This window comes from Centruroides vittatus, unplaced genomic scaffold (genome assembly GCF_030686945.1).
Source record: "Centruroides vittatus isolate TY-2023 unplaced genomic scaffold, ASM3068694v2 contig_341, whole genome shotgun sequence".
In the NCBI taxonomy this organism is placed as follows: domain Eukaryota; kingdom Metazoa; phylum Arthropoda; class Arachnida; order Scorpiones; family Buthidae; genus Centruroides; species Centruroides vittatus.
Genome location: NW_027122166.1, coordinates 617,181 through 637,335, shown reverse-complemented (window position 1 = coordinate 637,335; position 20,155 = coordinate 617,181). Strand labels below are relative to the sequence as shown.

At 29.4% G+C, this 20,155-nt stretch overlaps 1 protein-coding gene across 1 annotated transcript in view; it reads left to right on the top strand.

Moving 5' to 3' along the window:
* LOC136974064 (zinc finger protein 721-like) overlaps positions 1-3,351 on the top strand; it is a 33,765-nt gene extending 30,414 nt beyond the window's left edge. Inside the window, 1 exon segment of the mRNA XM_067268832.1 lies at positions 3-3,351. Coding sequence (XP_067124933.1) covers positions 3-2,228 — 2,226 coding nt within the window. The 3' untranslated portion in view covers positions 2,229-3,351.
* The last annotated feature ends 16,804 nt before the right edge of the window (positions 3,352-20,155 follow it).

The window sequence follows — 20,155 nt, the reverse complement described above, 5'->3', positions numbered from 1 at the left end:
TATTAGGTGAAGATAAGGCATCGGAATTGCATTCATGTACTTTTTGTTTTAAAAAATTCTCACGCTTAAGTTTTTTGATTCGTCATCATCAAGAAACCCACAATGAATGCTTAACTTTTCAGTGTGGTGCCTGTAATCAAAAATTCTCAAATAAATCCATGATTTCCCAACATATCAAAAGAAAACACAGAGCTATTCCAAAAAGTAATCTGATTATTAAAATTGATAAAGCATCAAATTCAGAAATAGAACCAAAGCTTGAGGATGAAGATGAAGAGGAGGAAGATGAAAATGAAACAAAGGATGAACAAACTTTGCATTTTCAATCACAGAGTATAGATGATTTAAATAACTCGAAAAGAGGAATATATTCTTGTGAATTATGTAACCTAAATCATTTCAGAAAAGTGTCTGCATTAAGACGCCACAAAAAATCAAAACTACATAAAGATAATTTGATGCAAAGTAAATTGGGGGAAAATGCAAAATTAGCTTTTACCCATGACAAGAAGAAAACTCCTAAAATTTTAATTTGTTCTGCTTGTAACCAATCATTTGATTCCTTGAGAAATTTTATCCCTCATCGTTTGAATCATTTTAATTTTCAAAATGCAGATCCAGCAGAAACTGTCACAAATGAGCCATATTATTGTGAAATTTGTTCAAAAGTCATAATTCGCCAGAAAAGAATAGAAACTCATTTATTAGGCCACTTACGTAGACATAAGGTACAGTTAAAAGATACAAGTTGTAGCAATGACAATACCGATAATTTAAAACAATCTTTAACTGAAAAATTTACTGATGTAAAAGATAATTCAAAGACGGAAACTGAACAAAAAGTTAATGATTTACAACCAGAAAAGTATGAAGAAGGGCAGAGGCGAAAAAAGGTGAACTTTACATGTAAAGTTTGTAAACGAAGTTTCAGAACAAAACGTCTTCACACATTTCATGTTCGTTATCGCTGTAGATTTCAATTAACATGCGAACATTGTAAGAAACAATTTCCTTCTAAAAAGAAATATAGACTTCATAAAGAACGTTTAAGATGCAAAGTACCACAACCTAAATTACATTGTCAGTATTGCTCATTGGATTTTTCTTCAGTTAGTGATTTAAAGTGGCATGAGAAAAGTTGCCAGAAAGTCCACGGCACGGAATCCGGAGACTTCAACCTCGATAATATGAATAATTTATTTCATTGTCAGTATTGTCATAGTCCATTTTTAACTTTACAAACATGCCAAGAACACGAGAATTATTGCAAGAAGGAAGCCTTTTGTTCAATTTGTAGATCATATTTTACTTCTTATGAACTTCTTAATAAACATAATAATGAATTTCATACCTCAGAGAAGTTATTAACTTGTTTAGTGTGTGGAAAAGTATTTCAAAACATAAAATCACTGAATTCACATATGGAAACTCACAGTAGTGAAGAAATACGCGAGTGCAGTAGTCAGACAAATCACAATTCAACTAAATTAAAATCAGAGAACATGCTGTCATGTCATCATTGCAATACAAGTTTTCAAGAACAGCATGACTTGAAAGAACACCTAGTCATTCATAATCCTTTTACATGTCCTGTTTGTGGGAAAGTTGAAAACAATGTTCACGGATTTAGAAAGCATCCCTGTCGCCTTCCAAATGGAACATTAGCAACTGGACTTGTTTTTAAAAGAAAACAAACAAAGCTAAATTATATTCAAAATGACAAAGAATTAATTCCTAATGTCGAACTTGAAGCCAAAAATAATTGTTCAGAATTAAGTAATAATGCAGTAGCATTATCAGAGGAAACTTCAGAATTGGATAAAGTCAACAGAAATCATGAAGAGGGCAGCACAGAGAATAATGATGAATTCAGGGAAAAAATGCCTTTGGATATTCTTCGCGATAACTTTTCTCAGTTACTATATTTATTTGTTGCCGATCCGGAATTAATGTCTCAATTTGGATGGGGCCAAAGGTTAATTGATGATGTCTTGGACGATGTGCTTCAGAACATGGGGCAGAATTCCATTGATCGAGACTCCTCCCTCTCTGAACTGGAGCGCCTTCGCGGAAACATCAGAGTTCTCTTAAGAATATGTATCAAAGATCAAGTGATGGACGCTGTAGATAGTAACAATAAATCCATAGATGAAATCGTAATAGACATGCTTGGAATGTGTCAGGCCAGCTTGGAAGGTCAGACGACCATATCGGACAATACTTCTTGAGTGAAACTACTGCCATTAAATTTGTTAAAATATATTTGGTAAATGATAAAAAGAAAAAAAATGAAAAAAAATTGCTAAGGTACAAATGTATAATTGTCCTATCAATTGATAATTACTATTTCATCATAAAAGGGCATTTTGTATTACCCATTCTTAGTAAGTATTGTATTTTATTAATATTTTACACTTTTAGTCTTTGAGTAGTTACATGTAGATTGAATTTAAATGTATATTCTTATATTATTTAGTAATGTTTTGCACTGGTAAGTTTCCCAAAAAATTACACTGTCTTTTGAAATGTTAAGCTCTCAGAAACTGTCAAATGCAATGATCGAGATGATAAATCCCATTCCTTTTTTTGTATGTAATATTTATACACTGAGCTATTGCAAAATAATTTCTGGTTACGACAAACATTATGTAATATACTGTTAATGAATTTTAAACAGTAAATTTATGTAAAACTGATAGAGGGTCAATATTTTTAATCTAGTTTAGTTTGAAAATAAAAGACAAATGTGTTAGTTTTTTGCAATTACCTGTTCATATAAAAACATTTGTGAAAGTTGAAAAACATTTTAATATAAATATCATTGCACAGCTTGAGAAAATATGGGATTAAAAATATTTTAAAAATTAATGTGTAGTCTAATTATTATTATTTGAATGTCATTAAATTCATGAATTATAAATTGATTTAAATTAATTATTTGTTTTTTTATGCTTTGTTGGTTAATGTTTTTACATAATTAGCTCGAATCAGAAGCAATTTTGCTGTGCTTTTTAAGTAAGCTAATTAATTATTAAAGCTAGATTCAATGTAGTTTTTATTTGAATGTCAAAATTAATCTTAATTTTATACCAAATTTCATAATTTAATCCTGTATATATGTATGTAGATGAATCTTAAAACTTATTTTTCAAATACCAGTTTGTTCCGTGGTATTTTAGCAATCATGAAAGTATATGATTATGATCATTAAAATGTATTTGGCTACTGCATTAAATATACTGTGTTTGTTATATATCAGAATTTAATTCAGTAATGTGCATAACATAGTTATTTGGCTATGTTTGTGGTGAAATAAACATAGTGTAATGGCTGATTATTTTATGAAGAAAATGCGTATTGTTTTATACGAGATGATATATTTTGATATCATAAAATACAGAAAATAGATGCCATATTTATTCTAATAAACAGTGCAGTGCAGCTGCAAGATGGAAATTTATATATAGTGTCCTCTAATAGTAAGTGTGCTGTCTATCAGAATAAGATAAAGCTAATTGCAAAATGAAAAACTGCACATTCTATTCAGCATTGTAATTGCTACTGAAATTTTGATTGATCTGTCAAAATTTATTTTTTACCATATGTTGAAATGAACTTTGAGTGTTTTGACTGTTGCACTGTTCAAATAATAATAAAAGTGAAAAATGTTACCTGATTTATTCTATTAATAGTTGTACCTAATTCCCAACAATAGAAATAATAGTCACTGTTGAATAACAGTTGTGTGCAATTGAACAAAGAATACAATATTAATTAAAGGAATACAAATTTACAAGATTACTATGTACATTTTTTAGAATAAATGCTAATTACCATAACATATTATAGAGTTGTGTTATTTATCTAGTACACTGGAGGTAATTTTGATATTGCAAAATAGTATTTAAGGGAAAAACTTTGATATTACAATAATAGTTACAACTGTTATTCTAATAAATCAATATAACACACAGCTGCAAGATGAAAAAGTTATAATTACATGCTATTTATTAGAATAAATGTGGTATATATCACAGAGTTTTCAAGAATTGTTAACCTTGGTTATATAACTGTACACAAAATTAGCTGCAGCTTTTACATAAAGCATATCATTTTGATCCTACTTGTATTATATGTTTGATCAAAGCAAATTAAAATTGCTTAATTGACTGAATCAACTTTTAATTCAGTGTGCTGAACATTTTATTGAATGAACATATATTCTTCAATAAAAAAAATATACTTTGCAGTTTACATTGACTGTGTTCAGCAGAGTCAACAGTTGTAACTGAGCAAAGGTATTTCAATCAGTAGCTGTTACATAGTTAATCTGCTGAACAATGAGTGATGTATGCATTGGAATAGGAAGCAGTCATTGTTAGTCAGTTGCAGCTAATGATAGGTAGCGTAAGTGAAAGATGCTACTAAATGTGAAATCAAAACACCAAACATGTTCCGAAACAGCACTACCGTAGAGGACGTTCAGCAGAAAAGTATTCAATGGTTCCAGAACTGTTGAATCTACTGGACACAGCCATTGTTTATACTGTGCATATGCAGTTGCTTTTCTTTTTCCAGCTTCTATTTTTGACATTTATCTCTGAAATATTTTACTTGATCCATTCTAGTAATAAAACGTAATAATTAATTGATATAATATTTAAAAGATGTTCTTAAAAAAATTAGTTTCATCAACCAGTATATATACAGTATATGTATTGGTTGATCAATATATATAAACAATCAATACTCTAAAGTTAATCTGATTATAAACTTCATATCACTAGTTTTCATATATGAAAGTTTCTTATAGTATATTTACAAATTTGAAAACCCAAATGCATTGTTTTGTAATATGTATGCAAAACTATATTAAAACTAGTCATAGAATTTTGTAACTTTAAATTATAGTATGTTTCAGCCCTTATCAGACTGTACAAAAGTGATATAAATAAGTTATAATCAATTTACATCTTAATTATATTTTCTTGAACAACAGTTTACCTAGAAAACTGTCATTGTTAGTTTATTTCCAAATGTCAACATCTAAAACTCGATAGTTATATATTAAAGTCAAATGATTGCCCAGTTATATTGGGCTATATTACTACTATTATTAATAATTAAATGCTAAGTAATTTGTCACTAGAGGTAGGTGTTAGGTGCCAGGTGCCATTCTTATTTAATTTAATTATTAATAGTAGTAGTAATCAGACAGATATAATCCAACAGTTGTTTGGCTTTAAGATAGTTTTATTTCAATTGTTTAAACATTAATATAAAAATCTAGCAAAAGTTATGCAACTTTTTCATTCAAAAAAATTCATTTAAGAAATTGTGCATAATGCCACCTGTTATGAAATTTTATTTAAAAAGTAATGTTTATATTATTAAGTATAAAATGAAAAGATAAAGGCTTAATTTTGAAGGTAGAGATGAGTTTTTATTTGATAAACTAAAAATTTGTGAAAGTAAAAAAAAAATTTGTAACTTTGAAACTTTTTGTGATATTGTCCTTAATATCTCCTGAATCAATGGTGTGATTTTCCTGAAAATTTCTAGAAATATTTTCCCCAATACTCTAATGCAAAATAGTTGGGAATTTTTCTGTATTTCTCAGCATTCAAGTTCTCAAGTCCAAAAATTAAAAATCTAGGGGTTTTGACCAATCACCATACTTTCCCTCTATTATATAAAAGCCAGGAAAGTAAAAATGTATTTTAATGTAAATTTTTATTTTTCATAGAATTTTCAAACTTAATTAATGCTAAAGACATTTAGCATTTGTAATGACTTTGTAATGAAAACTTTGCTTCAGAATAAATTATCAATGACAGTTTAGCAAATAAATTGTTTTTCAAGCAAATTGGTTGTAATTTATTTACAAACATTTTTATAGTTTGATGAAGACTACAGCCAAAACACATCAATTAATGTGAATAAAGTTAAACTTCTACAATGGCTTGTGATATCTTTTGCTGGATGCATATTTAAAAGGGTACATGACAACCAGGCTATGGTCAATTGGGCAATTCACAATGGGCAATGGTTAACTGGGTAACAGAAAAATTTTTGCATGCTTAGCAAGCATACAAGTTGGAAAATATTTTTTATTTTTTTTGTAAATATTGGTAAAATATATACAAATATAAATATGGTTAAGACTTACAAGGTAATGAGTTTATATGTTATGAACTATGAGTTACGAGTTATTTCCAACTTAGAAAAACAAAATGTTTAGGAACAATGTACTGTAGCATCCTTAATTATTGTATGTCAGAATCAATTAATGAAGTGCATCAAAGAAAAGCAGTTCTAAGAAAACAAATTTTTTTGAAGAACAAGCATAAATTAAAACAAAAAAGCTTTTATGCTTTTTTGTTTTAATTTATAATGTAATGTATTTTAATTTTATGTAGGTTTAATTGTCTTTGTTTTTATGTATATTTGTTAATTTTGGGGGTTAGATATCAACTATTCTTCAAGATTTACTTGTAAAAATAAATAAAGTATGTAATGTATATAAATGTATTTGTTAATTACAAAATCACTCTCTTAATGTGTTTCTTAAAAAATATTATTTAAATATAGTGGGTAGAAGATCAACAGAAAAAAATAGTACTTTTATATAATGATAATAAAGAAAACAAAAAATTTTACATTTTGTCTATTGTTTCTCTCTTATTTTGTTGCCCAAATGTCCAGCACCCAGTTAGCAGTAGCCCAGTTGTCCATTGCCCAGTACAAAACCAAACATTTGGGTTTACAAATTAATATATACAAATATCACTAGATCTTTTTCTTTCTGGGATTTTTTTAATTAATTATTAATATAATTTGGAATTCGATAGGTGATGCTACTATGAAATAATTTAACTAAGTAATTAATAATTTAGGATGTTTGGAAGTGCAATTATATCTGGAATCAGATCTGTAATATGTATAGGCAGATACATTATCATCATTGTCAAGATTTTCAATCTTCCATTTCAAGTATATATGTATGTGTGTTTCCCAGTTTAAATCACTACTACAATCTTTATTTCCACATATATACAGGTAACCCCGTATAACACGGCACTTCTATAGCACGGATTCGCTCTAACATGGTTTGGGAATTGGGAACATCCGCTGTATAACACGGTGCTTTTAAAGCACGGGTTCATTCTAACACGGTTTGAGAATTAAATAAAACCCTCATACAACATGAAATGTAATAAAAACTGTTATTAGTTGATGATACTCATGCTGAGATCATCATATAGGATGAATAATCCCTCTAGTAAAATAATAAATAAGCATTTTACCCATGAAAAAATCTACTATATAAAGCTGAAAAACCAGATTCTATCAATGTATGCCAAAAATAGCCACTAGGGGTGCCCCTAGCAAGTATTTAAATTAACAGTATAAATTATTTTATATTCTTACAGTATAATTTTCAGTATATTGTTATTTTTATTTGTAATTTTGTATTTGCCTTTCAACTTGTGAATAATAAATCCGATCTAAAGGATTTAACAGTATGTTTTTTAATTCTTGGAACCTAACCCCCCCTTTTTGCACTAGTTCTTTGTTTCGTATGACATGGATTCGCATAACATGGCAATTTTTTGGAACGTAACACTCGTGTTATACAGAAGTTACCTGTATATATAATAATAATTGCATACACTTTTAAAATTGTAAATTTCAAGATTATCTGTTATGAAAATCAAATTAAGAGATATGGAGAAAGCTATTATAGGAAAAAGTATGATTTTTCTGTTTACTTGCTGCAAACCTCAAAATTGAAAAATATTTGATTACATACATATAAATATTATATATATACATTATTTTTACACACACGTACTGTATGTCATTCATCCATCTACAGACAGATTGGAATCATGATCTAAATGGAAAATACTATTCAAGTATGCAAGAGTTGTATGGTTTGAATCCTGCTCCACTTTTTTTTCCAGTGTTTTAAGTTTAATTAAATTATTCCCAATTGTAAAATTTAATACAACATATAAGTGTACACTCTACCTCAAGCTATCTTCTAGTCTGTCTTCATAAAGTGGTTGTAGTGTTGGCTTCTTTTAGAACAAGTCAACACTATCACTAATCGGTTTTGTATTAATGTACAATAACAGCATTGTCTATTATTAGTTACAAATTGTAATAGTAATTAATTTTAAAAATTTCAGATTTGCAATTATAAAATTTAAGCAATATCCAGCTTATCAAATACATTTAATATTTTTCATATTAAGCATACACTTACATCAGTAGATTGCATTTTTTAATTGTATTTTTAAACTTTCATACATCATATAATCTTTCAAACTGATTGATTATGCTTGAAGGAGTAAAAAAATATAACCTGAATCTCGAAAATTACCAAGTACAAATTAATGAAAGCAAATTTCTAAAATATGCTTACATTAATTGTACTTTATAATTTCAGATATTCTGAAAGTTTATGTAATGGGGTTAAATAAATGTCTGAAAGTAAATGGGATGCTGCAATATTTGAATAAAGAAAAATTCATATATTTTTTCAAGTTGACTTCCACGCTTATTTGTTAACATTACTTCTACTTTAAACCAAGTAGAAGTAATGGTAAAAATAAAAAAATCTGGTTGATGTCGACCAGATTCTTGTAATTTAAAAAGAAAAACAGACTCAAGATATTTGAATGAAATTTTATTATTTGACGTATTTCCCTCCAACACTGATACATTTCTTGCAACAATCATGCATCCAGTTAAACATTATAAGAAATTCATCATAAGTGAGGCTGCTCAAAACTTTTGTAATGTTAATTTTGATGCTCCCATAGTACACATTGTGTTGCCTTGGACAAACTACAACTTTGGAAACAGAGCAGTCAGTGAAGCCAAATTGAATGAGTATGGTGGCCTGTTTTTTCTTATCTTGGATGCTCTGTTGATCATTCTAGAAGTGCTTATACTGCTGAAAGACCTGTACAATTGGAGGAGGTATTCATTGGTCTCCTTAGGCAATATTTTCTCCATTGCTGCAAATTTAATAAAATAATACTGCTTAGTTCTTTGTGAGTCCATTTTTCTGAAAAAAGAAAATTTGATAAAATGCACTTTTGTGTCTTGCAAATCAGGTTCCAACTCATATATCATTAATGGTACAAATGTGAAACAATGACAATATTGTCATTCATTATTCTCATTATCAAATGAATCCATTCATGCAAATACTACCTTTCATTGAGCTACCAGAACACTAATCTAGTTGACATGTAACTACACAATGTACATAATTGTTTAGAAAACTGTGACGTGACAAAAAAAAATCCTGGATTAAAATTTGCTGCTTTTTTTTTTTAGCATAGAAACCAATTCCATTTGTATTTTCTGAGTTTACACCTGTCCCTATAGGGGTCAAATCCGCTGTAACAGGCGAAAGCCTTCTACGCCAAATAAAGATATCTATCTATCTATAGGGGTCAAATAAGAGTTCTTTAGCTGATTTAATGATGTCTTTCCTTACCTAATTAAAAATATTAATACTTTTTAATCAGGTCAATCAATGATTAAAAATTATTTTTAATCATTGAACTGTAACACTTTATTTGTGGCACTAGTATTTGCCATATTAAAATATTACAGGCCTATACATTCTGATGTTGACATTAATTCATAGATATGACTTTATTATTTTAATCAATTGATTATAAAAATTGGCATTTGCCCACAGAGTGGCTACAAACTCTTCATGAGAATTACAAGTTATCTATTCCATGCTAATCCAATCTCTAATCCAGTGTTTTTCAACTGGGGTGCCACGGCACTTTAAGGTGCCCGGCACCCCACGATTGGGATGTCACAAAGTTTAGGGTCGATAATAAAAGTAGATTTAAAAAACAATAGCGAGACTATTATTTTACATGTAGGTAATTCGACAAAATTCAATTGACTTAAATTTTGATTTTTAACACATAGAAACACATTTTTTGCATTAAAATGCTACTTCAAACTGTCAATTTTTAAAATTTTTCTTCTCGGGGAGAGAGTCCCTCCCCAGACCCCACCCCAGCGTTGCATGTAATATTTGTTTTCGCAAAAGGTTCATCTGGCCCATTAGCCTTCCCTTATTTAGATTCTAGATCCGTCGCTGGTCAAGGGTGTCACGATATTTTATTTTTCAATCAGGGGTGCCACTCAATGAAAAAGGTTGAAAAACACTGCTCTAATCCTTCTAAAAATATCAAAGGTCAGATACGAGTGAACAAACTGATTACAGTTTGTGTGTCTTGATTTCTTTAATTAACATTCAAACAAGCAGCTGACCAGATTTTGGTGGATGTTGATACCAAGCTCTGCTTTGCAAGTGATAAAACAGAATAAATTTACACAACCCACAATGAAAAATTAGAATCTGCACTCAAATATACACATCATTTTATTTCATTTACATAAAAATAATTTCATACAAACAATCTTTATTTGGGATATAAGCTTAATGTGAATCATCAAAAATAGTTATTTCATTTACTTTAGTTACTGTATCTGTTACAGATTACAATGAAATAAATTGGCATGAAGCTCAAATGAATCAAATTTAAACTGTATAAATAGAATTGTTTTGAAAAACTTCTTAACTTAAATTATTCTGTATTGGAATGAACCTACAAAACACTTAAACTAGTTAAAGTTAGATTATAAGCTTGGGCTTTATCTTAAAGGGTACAAATTCTTTCCAAGAAAGACATTAAATGTTACATATTTTTAAAGCAAAGCAGAAAAAATATATATTTTTTTATTTGGAATGTTTTAGAAAGAATCTGTGCTCTGAAAATGAGCTAGCAAAGCTTGAAAGCTTTGTGTTGAGAAAATTCACTTCAACAAAGCATTTGTTAATTTCAATTATAATTGTCAAATAGACAATTTTTATTATTTATATGAAAGTGTTATTGTTTTTTAAATTAAATTAATTTGTTTATTCAAACTTTTCATTTTGTATTAGATTATTACTACTGCTACTACTTTTATGCCTTTTCTTAGAGAAATTTGCACATTTATAGCCATATTCATGATCAAGGATCAAAATTAAGAATTAATGTTAATCAGTTACCATTCACTTAACTAATAACTGTTTACATACTATGAGTTGCCTATATTTTATCAAAAAGACTGACCTTAAGTCTGCCATTCAGTTGCAGGCAAATTTGCTTCAATGTCAAAGGAGACCAGTTTGCTTTGATATTAATTCATTTGGACTAGGTTTAATAGTGATGTTTCAAATGTGACAAGCAACCACCTCAAGAAATGTTATTTCATATATCATTTTGATCAGCACTGATCTTGATAAAAATATTAACTTTAATTGTATATAATAATAATTTATATAATTAATCTGTAATAAAAATTGAGACATTAGTCTGTGATTTTATTTTTTTCCTTTTGTTGAAGGGCTGTAGTTCTACAGCCGCTGGTCATCTCTCTCATTTATAAGTGATATATCAAATATGTTCATGGTTCAGATTAACATGTGTCTGGGGTCATAGTTTGGCTTCATTGTATTAGAGGATCAGGAATCACGACAGTGACTCCTCAATAAATAAAAAAAGTCACTGACTGACTATATATATATAGAAATCAGGTTGCCGATTTTTGGAGTTGATTTCTCTGGCCCCAAACACCTGAAGTAATTCTGAATATCTCATTCAAAAGAAAATTGTTTTCTTAAATAGTGTACAAAATTTCAAGATTTTCTGTAATGCAGTTGCCAAAATATAAGCAATTAAAAAATGGAAAACTCACCAAAAAAATAAAATTGTATTTTCTTCATCTCCTTCATTCGGCACTGCAGACACTCTCAGAGAAAAAACTACTGGGTCTAGAAAGCTCAGATTTTAAACTTAAGCCTTTCTCATTATCAGTGAGGTACTGGCAAAACTTGCAGGTTGATAGGTCAAAGTTCACAGGGTTTCCCAAAGAGCTAATTTAGTTTTATGACTTAAGTTTATGTGTATAAGGATAAAATATGGAAACGAATGAATTTTATTCAAAATGTTATTCAGAGTAACAAAAGCTCAAATTTATGCAAATGAAATCTTTTTATAATGATTTTTCTAAACATTGTCTGTCAGCGGTTCATTCGATTGGCAACCTGTTCAGTCAATGCTGACCAAAATGAATATTGAAAGAGTTCAGTTAGCAGTGCATTTGGTCAGTAGCACATTCAGTCACTGAGTGCCAACTGAATTGTATGTCATTGTCTTATTTGTTGATGTAATAATGCAATTATTAAACAAAAACAATTGATATCCACACAAAATCATCTGAGATATAAAAAAATTATGCCAAGTAAAAATTTATGACAATTTAGATGATGGTCAAAAATTTTTTTAGCAGTTTTTCTTTAGTAAAGATAAGCTTAGTGCTTGGAAGCAGTACTCATAAGATTTTAGCCATATTATTGTTTTCTATATTTCACTTACAAACGCCAAGCTCATGTTTATCGAAGAAAACTTTTGACCGTTGTCTAAATTGTCATAAGTTTTAACTTGGCATAATTTTTTTACATCTCAGATGTTTTTGTTTGGTACACAAATGTTTCTAACCAAATAGTTTGCAAGTATAGAAAATTAAAGTGTAATATGTCATTGTTTTTGAAAAAGCTTTGTAGCTAAATATGAAATAATTTAAACTTATTTGATTTGTCAGTAATATAAAAATACAGTAAGACCCCGCTTAACGTGGGGGATGCGTTCCTAGATGACAGAGCACTAAACGAAACAGCATGAAACAGGGTCATCTTAACATGTAAATAAGGAGGATACGTGAAACAGAACAGAGAATAAGAAAATTTATCAGTTTTTTTTTGTTTTATTTTGTAACATTTGTTGTTAAATACTTTTTTATTACATTAATTATAGACTTATTTATTGCTAATATCGAAATTTATTCATAAAACATTCATGAGAAAAAAAAACGTTCAAGTAAAGAAGTAATGTTTGTGATGAGGAAGGTTCTTCCTCATTTGACATCTTTTGTTTCTTTGTGAAGAAGTCATCTAACGTCATTTGCCTTTTCCTGTTTCGTTCAGCAAGCAGTTGTCGATAGCAAGACATCGCATTCATGACACTTCGTCTTGCCTTTGAACTTCTATCAAAATTGAAATTATTTTGTATAAACTGATCCATTATTTTCGTTATACTGGCTAAACTTTTTTTAGAAAATCCGTTGAAAGTTCCTTTTGTTCCGCATCTTCAGAAATGCTAATTTCTTCATCTTCATGCACCTGTTATTCTACTAATTCTTTAAGATCGTCGTTGGAAAAACTTTCTCCAGTTGTAACTTGAAATAATTCTTCAATATCCTGCACATTTATATTATCCAACCCTGTTTCATTAGCTAGCTTGACAATTTCGTCGACATCAACAATGTATTCTCTTGTGTCAACATCCTTGCTTAGCAACATTCTTCCATACTCCTTTCAAAACATTTCTTGGTCACCTCATTCCAGGAAAGATTGATGTTGTCTACAGCAGCCATGATATTATAGTTTTTCCAAAAATCTCTAATGGATTGTTTATCTGCTCCATCTGTTTTATCAATCAGTTGTCGGAATGTCCGCCGCAGATAATAAGCTTTAAAATTTGATGTTACGCCTTGATCCCAACACTGCGTGCGATCTCGGGTAATTCCAATACTACCGCGTAATACCGAAACAGCGTTAAGCGGGATCTTACTGTGCAATTTAAGAATACCAAAGAAAATGCCTTGGATCAATACAATGCAAAATTAGCATTCACACAGTGAAAAATGTACTAAAGCTGAATGCAAGATGTTTATGATTTTTGGTTTGATGTAAAAAGGCAATGCAACACATGGACAATCTGCCAAGGGGATGTTCCTGGGAGGACTTTGTGGGAAACTACTACTATTTAAGTGTTATAAATATGAAGAAAACCCAGAAAATTTCCATGTGGCCAGCCAGTTTGAGAATCTTAAACCCACAACTAACTACCATAATTCAGTACAATAGTTTTATCCACTTGTGAGCTTTATGATAATTATCTTCCACTTTACTGTCGATACTTACAAATAGATGAAAATTAAAGCCAAGTATTTCGATTTTCATGGATAAAATGGAAAGGTTGACAAATGTGAAATTGATTGGAAGATCTTGTTTGTGTGATGGATGTGGAAGTCAAAATTCTTTCAACAAAATGACTTATTGAACTAATTTTATTTTTACTTTTAATTGCTCTTGATTTGTTGATTTATTGATACATTTTTTTAAACAAACACTATAGTGTTGTGATGTTAAATTAATATTCTTTGTCTACATTTCATTTTATGAAGCTGAAGTAATGGATTGTACCTTTAACAGTGGATGAATATTACCTTTAAGGAATGGTAACATTTCTGACTTGGTTGATGGTCTTCAGGCATTGACAGTTAAAGTGGAATCACTTTCTGTCCACATCTAAAGATAGCCCATTAACTAGGCTATCTTCAGCTGTGAATATCAAAGTATGTACAGTACAAAAAGCAAGTTGGCCAAAAGTTGAGATCTGCCTGTATCATAATATCAGTAATAACTCCACTATAAGATTAAGGATAAAAAAATTATTTTATTGGAGCAAAACATAAAACACAAATTTAATAATCAAAAATTTTAAAGTTAATTCGTCACCAGAGGGACACCAGAAATTACATTAAACAGCGCTCCTCAAGTGGATATAAAAGTCCGGAAGTCTCCTACTGGATAGATGAAAATTGAAGATGTCTGTAAGATCCTCCAGTTTCTGAATTTTTACTTTTGTTTTAATTTGGATGTTTTTAATGTGTTTTTTAAAGGAACGATTTAAACCTGGCGGCCTAGCAGCCTCAAAGGAAAGGTCCGGTCGTCAAAGGGGTGTTCTGGAACACAAAAAAGAAATGAATGGTGGACTCAAAAATGTTTTTTGAACAGACTGTGTCTTCTTGAATCGATTAAAAAAAATTTATCTAAGAACGAAATTTAATAATAAAACACAAAATTAAGAAAAAACATTTAAATAATATCTGTATTTTATATGGGATAATTCAAGTATATCATCATCAAAAATTTTGCTTTTTTTTTTTATTCCCCTCCCCTAAATATGTCATCAGGCCAGAACCATTGAAGTACAGTCTATTAAGAAACTAAAAGACCACTAAAATTTCTACTTAATTTTCTCAAAACTAATAATGTTTAATGGTCATTTATTATTCTGAACAAAGTAAATGCAATAAATAATCACATTTTAAACAATTAGTTCAAAAATCTTAACATATTTTAGTTATTAGTTTCACAAAAGTTAAATTTTCATTGTTATTAAATTATAAGACACCATGAAAGAATGCTTTAAGCTCTTCCTTTAGGTAAAATTCTATCACCCACATGATTGTCTGTTTTCTTTGATGTTACATGACTAATTGCAATGGTTTTTTTAAGTTTATTTTTGAGTGAATGTGATTAAACACCATGCTAGCAGGAAGTGAATTGGGAGAAGAAGAAATCTGGAAAATTTATTATTGTGCTGGTTACTCAAAGGACCATAGCTGATCTCTTTAATAAGTCAAAAATAGTAATTCAACATGTTTTTGAAAAAAGGAAAATTATGGGCAGAATGAGATCTGGTCAAAAAAATTGTCCTTGTAATTTAAAATAAGAACAAAAGCTGTCTTCTGGAACAATTTGCATTTTAAAATTTTAATATTTTAGAATACCAACCGTTTGGACTTCCTGCACGTGTTGGACTTCTTCGTAGATTAAACATAAATCAACAAAGATGCATGTTATCTGCTAAGGTGTTTTTCGTCATTCTTGTTCATTTTTTATATATATATAAAAAAAATAAACAACAAGAATGACGAAAAAACAATTTTATATATATATATATATATACACAGTAAGACTCCACTTAACGCGAGGGATGCGTTCCTAGACGACAAAGCGTTAAGCAAAACAGCGTTAAACAAGACCATTTTAACATAGAGTAAATAGGGATAGGGGAACACGCGACCAAAAAGTAAGTAAATTTTACTATAATTTTAAGTAATTTATATATAAATTTTTGCATAATAATATATGTTAAATAACACATAAACATATGCGCACAGAAATGTAAAGTTAATTTTTTGTGATGAAGGTCCTGGCTCTTCTGAAATTCTTGTTTTTTTGATGAAGTCGTGTAATTTCATTGGTCACTTTCTTTTTCTTTCCTTAAGCAAATGTCGGTAGCGGAAGATTGCATCCAAAATGCCTTGTTTTGCTTTGGCACTCCTATCAAACTCTGGATCATTCGATACAATTTGATCAACGATTTTGGTTATCGTTACCAAACTTTTACTAAGGAAAACTGTAGAGAAAATTTTTGGGTTCTTCGTCTTCAGAATCTCTATTTTCCAGTTCTACACGAATTCCTTGTTCTGCCAGTTCTTGAAGGTCGTCGTTGGTAAGACTCTTACCAGAAACCTGCAGTAACTCCCCAATATCCTGCTCATCTACAGCTCCTGTATTGATTAAGTTGACAATTTTGTCAACCTAATGATGCAGCAATAGGCTCTTCTCAATGAGAATTCTTGGATACCTTCAGCCATAACTTCTTCCACACTCCATTTATCAGTTAAGTGAAGTCGATATATTTCTTATGGCATCCATGATGTTATATTTCTTCCAAAATTGCACAAAACGAACATAGATTTAAGAGAAGTACAGCGCTAAGATAAATTGCCACTTTTTGCTGATTGGTTCGTGTTTGGGAATAATTGTATTATATACGAATCAATGAAATACCGCATTAATTTGAATCAGTGTAAATTTTGAGCATTTTTCAGGCGTCAAGCAGATCGCATTATATTGAATCAGCGTTAAGCGGGTCTTACTGTATATATTCAAATCTGACACATAAGTGTTACTTTTTAACCTTTGAATATGTCATCTATGTCGATTTATTTTTTTGGTACAATAAAGTTGGCAACTCTAACATCCATACTACAAGTTACATATATGTATTTTGCTATTCTTCCGAGTTGAGAAATTTGTTTTTTTTTAACATCGCTTAGCAAATTGTCATATGTGGATAATTCTTCAAATCTAGATTACTAGAAAGATAAATCAGATCCTTATTCCGCTGAATTTGTTGAGAAATTTTCTAGATGGAAGCTGCAAGACAATCTTATGTGTATGCAGTTACTTTGACCAATTAAGTATTCTAACCCTGAATTTATTTATAAACTAGATTATAATTATTTAGATGGTAATTCAGACACTCATGAAATTTTTAAAAACAGCACAAACATTTTAATTATCAATGTTAAATCGGAATTGTTTACAATTAAATTCAGAGAACTGCTTACAAAATAATATTGTAAATATGCATATTTCCCATTTCTTCATTTACTCTGAATATAACTAAATACTATATATACATACATATCATCGTAACTGGTTACTGTACTACACAATACTAATTGTGTGTTAATTTATTCCATGAATTATCATCAAATTAGTTGCTAGGTATTAAATAAGTATAAATAAAACATTTACTTCTTCAAAAAACTGGTTGTATATAATGAAAACGCACAAATATACCCAAAAAGAATAAAAATGTACACTGATACACTTTCTACAGCATGGAGGGCATGCTAAGAACTCGCCTAAGACTTCCATTCTATGTTTCTATTAATGTATGCCTTCCCTACAGACATTTTAAGTTTAAAATTATTGGCAATATCATAATAATGCATGTATGTGATTTGAACTATTCTACATCTTTATATTTAAATGTGTTTGATTGCTTAATGATGATCTGTACAGTATTTATTATGGCAAATCTCATAGTATTCATTAGAAACAGATGAAAATGTTCATATCAATATTTTTATTCCTTTTACTGATTTTGGGTATATTTGTGAATGTTTTAATTTATAATTTGTGTACAAAATAAAATTCTTCCATAATATTTTTTATAAATTTTGCACAATCTTACAATACGTAACCTGCAGCAAACATAACAGGAGTGTTACTTTGGTTCTTTTCGTCTAATGTTTTATAAGTTAAAAAATAAAGCTTTTATGCAGAAAACAATTCAATGCATTGAATAAGTATATACTGTATATATTTGTAAAAATGTACATGTTTTTAAAGCTTTATATTGCTGGAATTTAAATATTTTACAGAATTTATCAAATATTTTTAATATTTCTTGCCTTTCACACTTTAGACTATATGAAAAGCAAGCAAAACCAAAACACCTGAGAATTGGATACAGTAAATTTTTACTGTGTGTTTAATTTAAAGGTATCTGACAAAATCAAGAGATATTGGAATGTTTAAACAAAGGCTATAAATATTTTTTCTATGAAGTTTCTTGAAATACAAAAACATTATCAATGTTGAAAATTCACTATGCTGCACTATAATGTTGAAAATTTGCAAATATTAATGTTGAATGATTTGTCAAAATGAAATGTTTTATTGAATGCTGTCATGACCACTTGCACGTTGGTCATTGGGTATAATTATTGCATGATACAGACCTTCCATTATTTGCCAAGATTCATAAGAAATCTTGTCACTATCTTTCCAATTGTCTTTTCTCTCTCTCCCATTTTCTTGGAATCCTTCCTTTACTCTCTTGTATCGATCTGTTATCCTTCTATCTCCTATGTTTTGTCCATTTCCATTCACAAATGAAATGGAGAGAAAAAGTTTCAATCAGCACAAATGTTTGCAAAACTTGCAAAAAGCTAGAAAATCCATAGTTTTCATAGAACAAGCTAAACAAAAATTATCTTTGTTTTAGATTAGTTGTCTTCCACTATTTTAAATGATCAAAAATTGTCCAGTCTTTGATAGTTCTAACCCTAGAAGTATCTAGAGCTAGTTCAGGCATAATAAAGGGGAATGCTTCCTGCTTAAGCAAAGATGTGGTGTTGAGTCTAAAAAAATCAACAGACAACTGAAGTTCAAATCTGAAAATAAATAATATCTGATATATTAAAATTTCTAATTGATATTTACAAAAATTAATATTGAAAATTGCCAATGGAGTTTGAAATTATTCAATAAAAATGATCTAATTCTCATGTTTGGATCATTGCTTTATTTCTCATTATCATTGTTATCCTATGTTAAGAGCTGTGCTAGGTCAGTTAAATTAACCTTCTCTGTTCTTTCTTGTTGCTCAAAACCCAATGTTATATTTTATTTCATTCTCTTCCAATTTTCTGTTTATCTTCTGCCATCTATTCTCTCCATCTTTTTCTGAGCTTTCTCTTGCTCCTGTCTCTTTACTTAAAATATCCTAGAAATACTGTATTTGTTCATTCTTTTTGTATCACCAAATTACCTCAATTTAGCAATTTGTAAAAAGGAAAAATCAATATTTCTAAAAATTTAACAAGTGGAACAGCGTATTTTAAGTTGTGTATTTTATTCCAAATAAGAAAAATATTTGACAGGAAACAACCACTCACAACTGGGTAAACTTGATAAAAAAGACAACCACAAAAAAAACAAGATAACCAGCAGAAAAAATGAGAAAAGAGCTAACATTTTAGCCAAAAATAACTAACAGAGAAAAAATAACTAGCAAGAATCAAAAAAATAACTAGCAAAGAAAGGTTTCACCTTTCTCTGCTTGTTATTTTTTTGATTTTTGTGGCTATTTTTTATTTGATAGGGTTTTCTAACTAGCAGGTCATGACATTCCGGAGATTTGGACAATATTTATGGGTAATATCACAATCTCTCATTCTTCAAAAAGGGTTACTAACAAAACAATCAAAAAATATTGGATTAAAAAGTTTAAGATACTTTCTGATTATTTGAATTTTAAATGCTACATAATGCTTTTTTCTATATTTGTGAGGGATTTAACCAGGATCAACTTTGAATCTAACTACCAATGAAAATTTGTGACTTCTGCTTAGATTAGAGTCTGAGTTTCCAGAAAAGCAGCCAATGCTTTATTGCTTCAGCATATTTTGTCATCGATTGTGTATGACATTGTCATATTTACTTTTAATTATAGATTTCAATGACATAAAAGAAGATACTTGAACTTTTGTGTGTTTCAGCTGGTTAAAAATATTTATTATTGTTTCTGAAAGATGCAAGGGGTTTTTGTTGCAAATGCATGTTGTA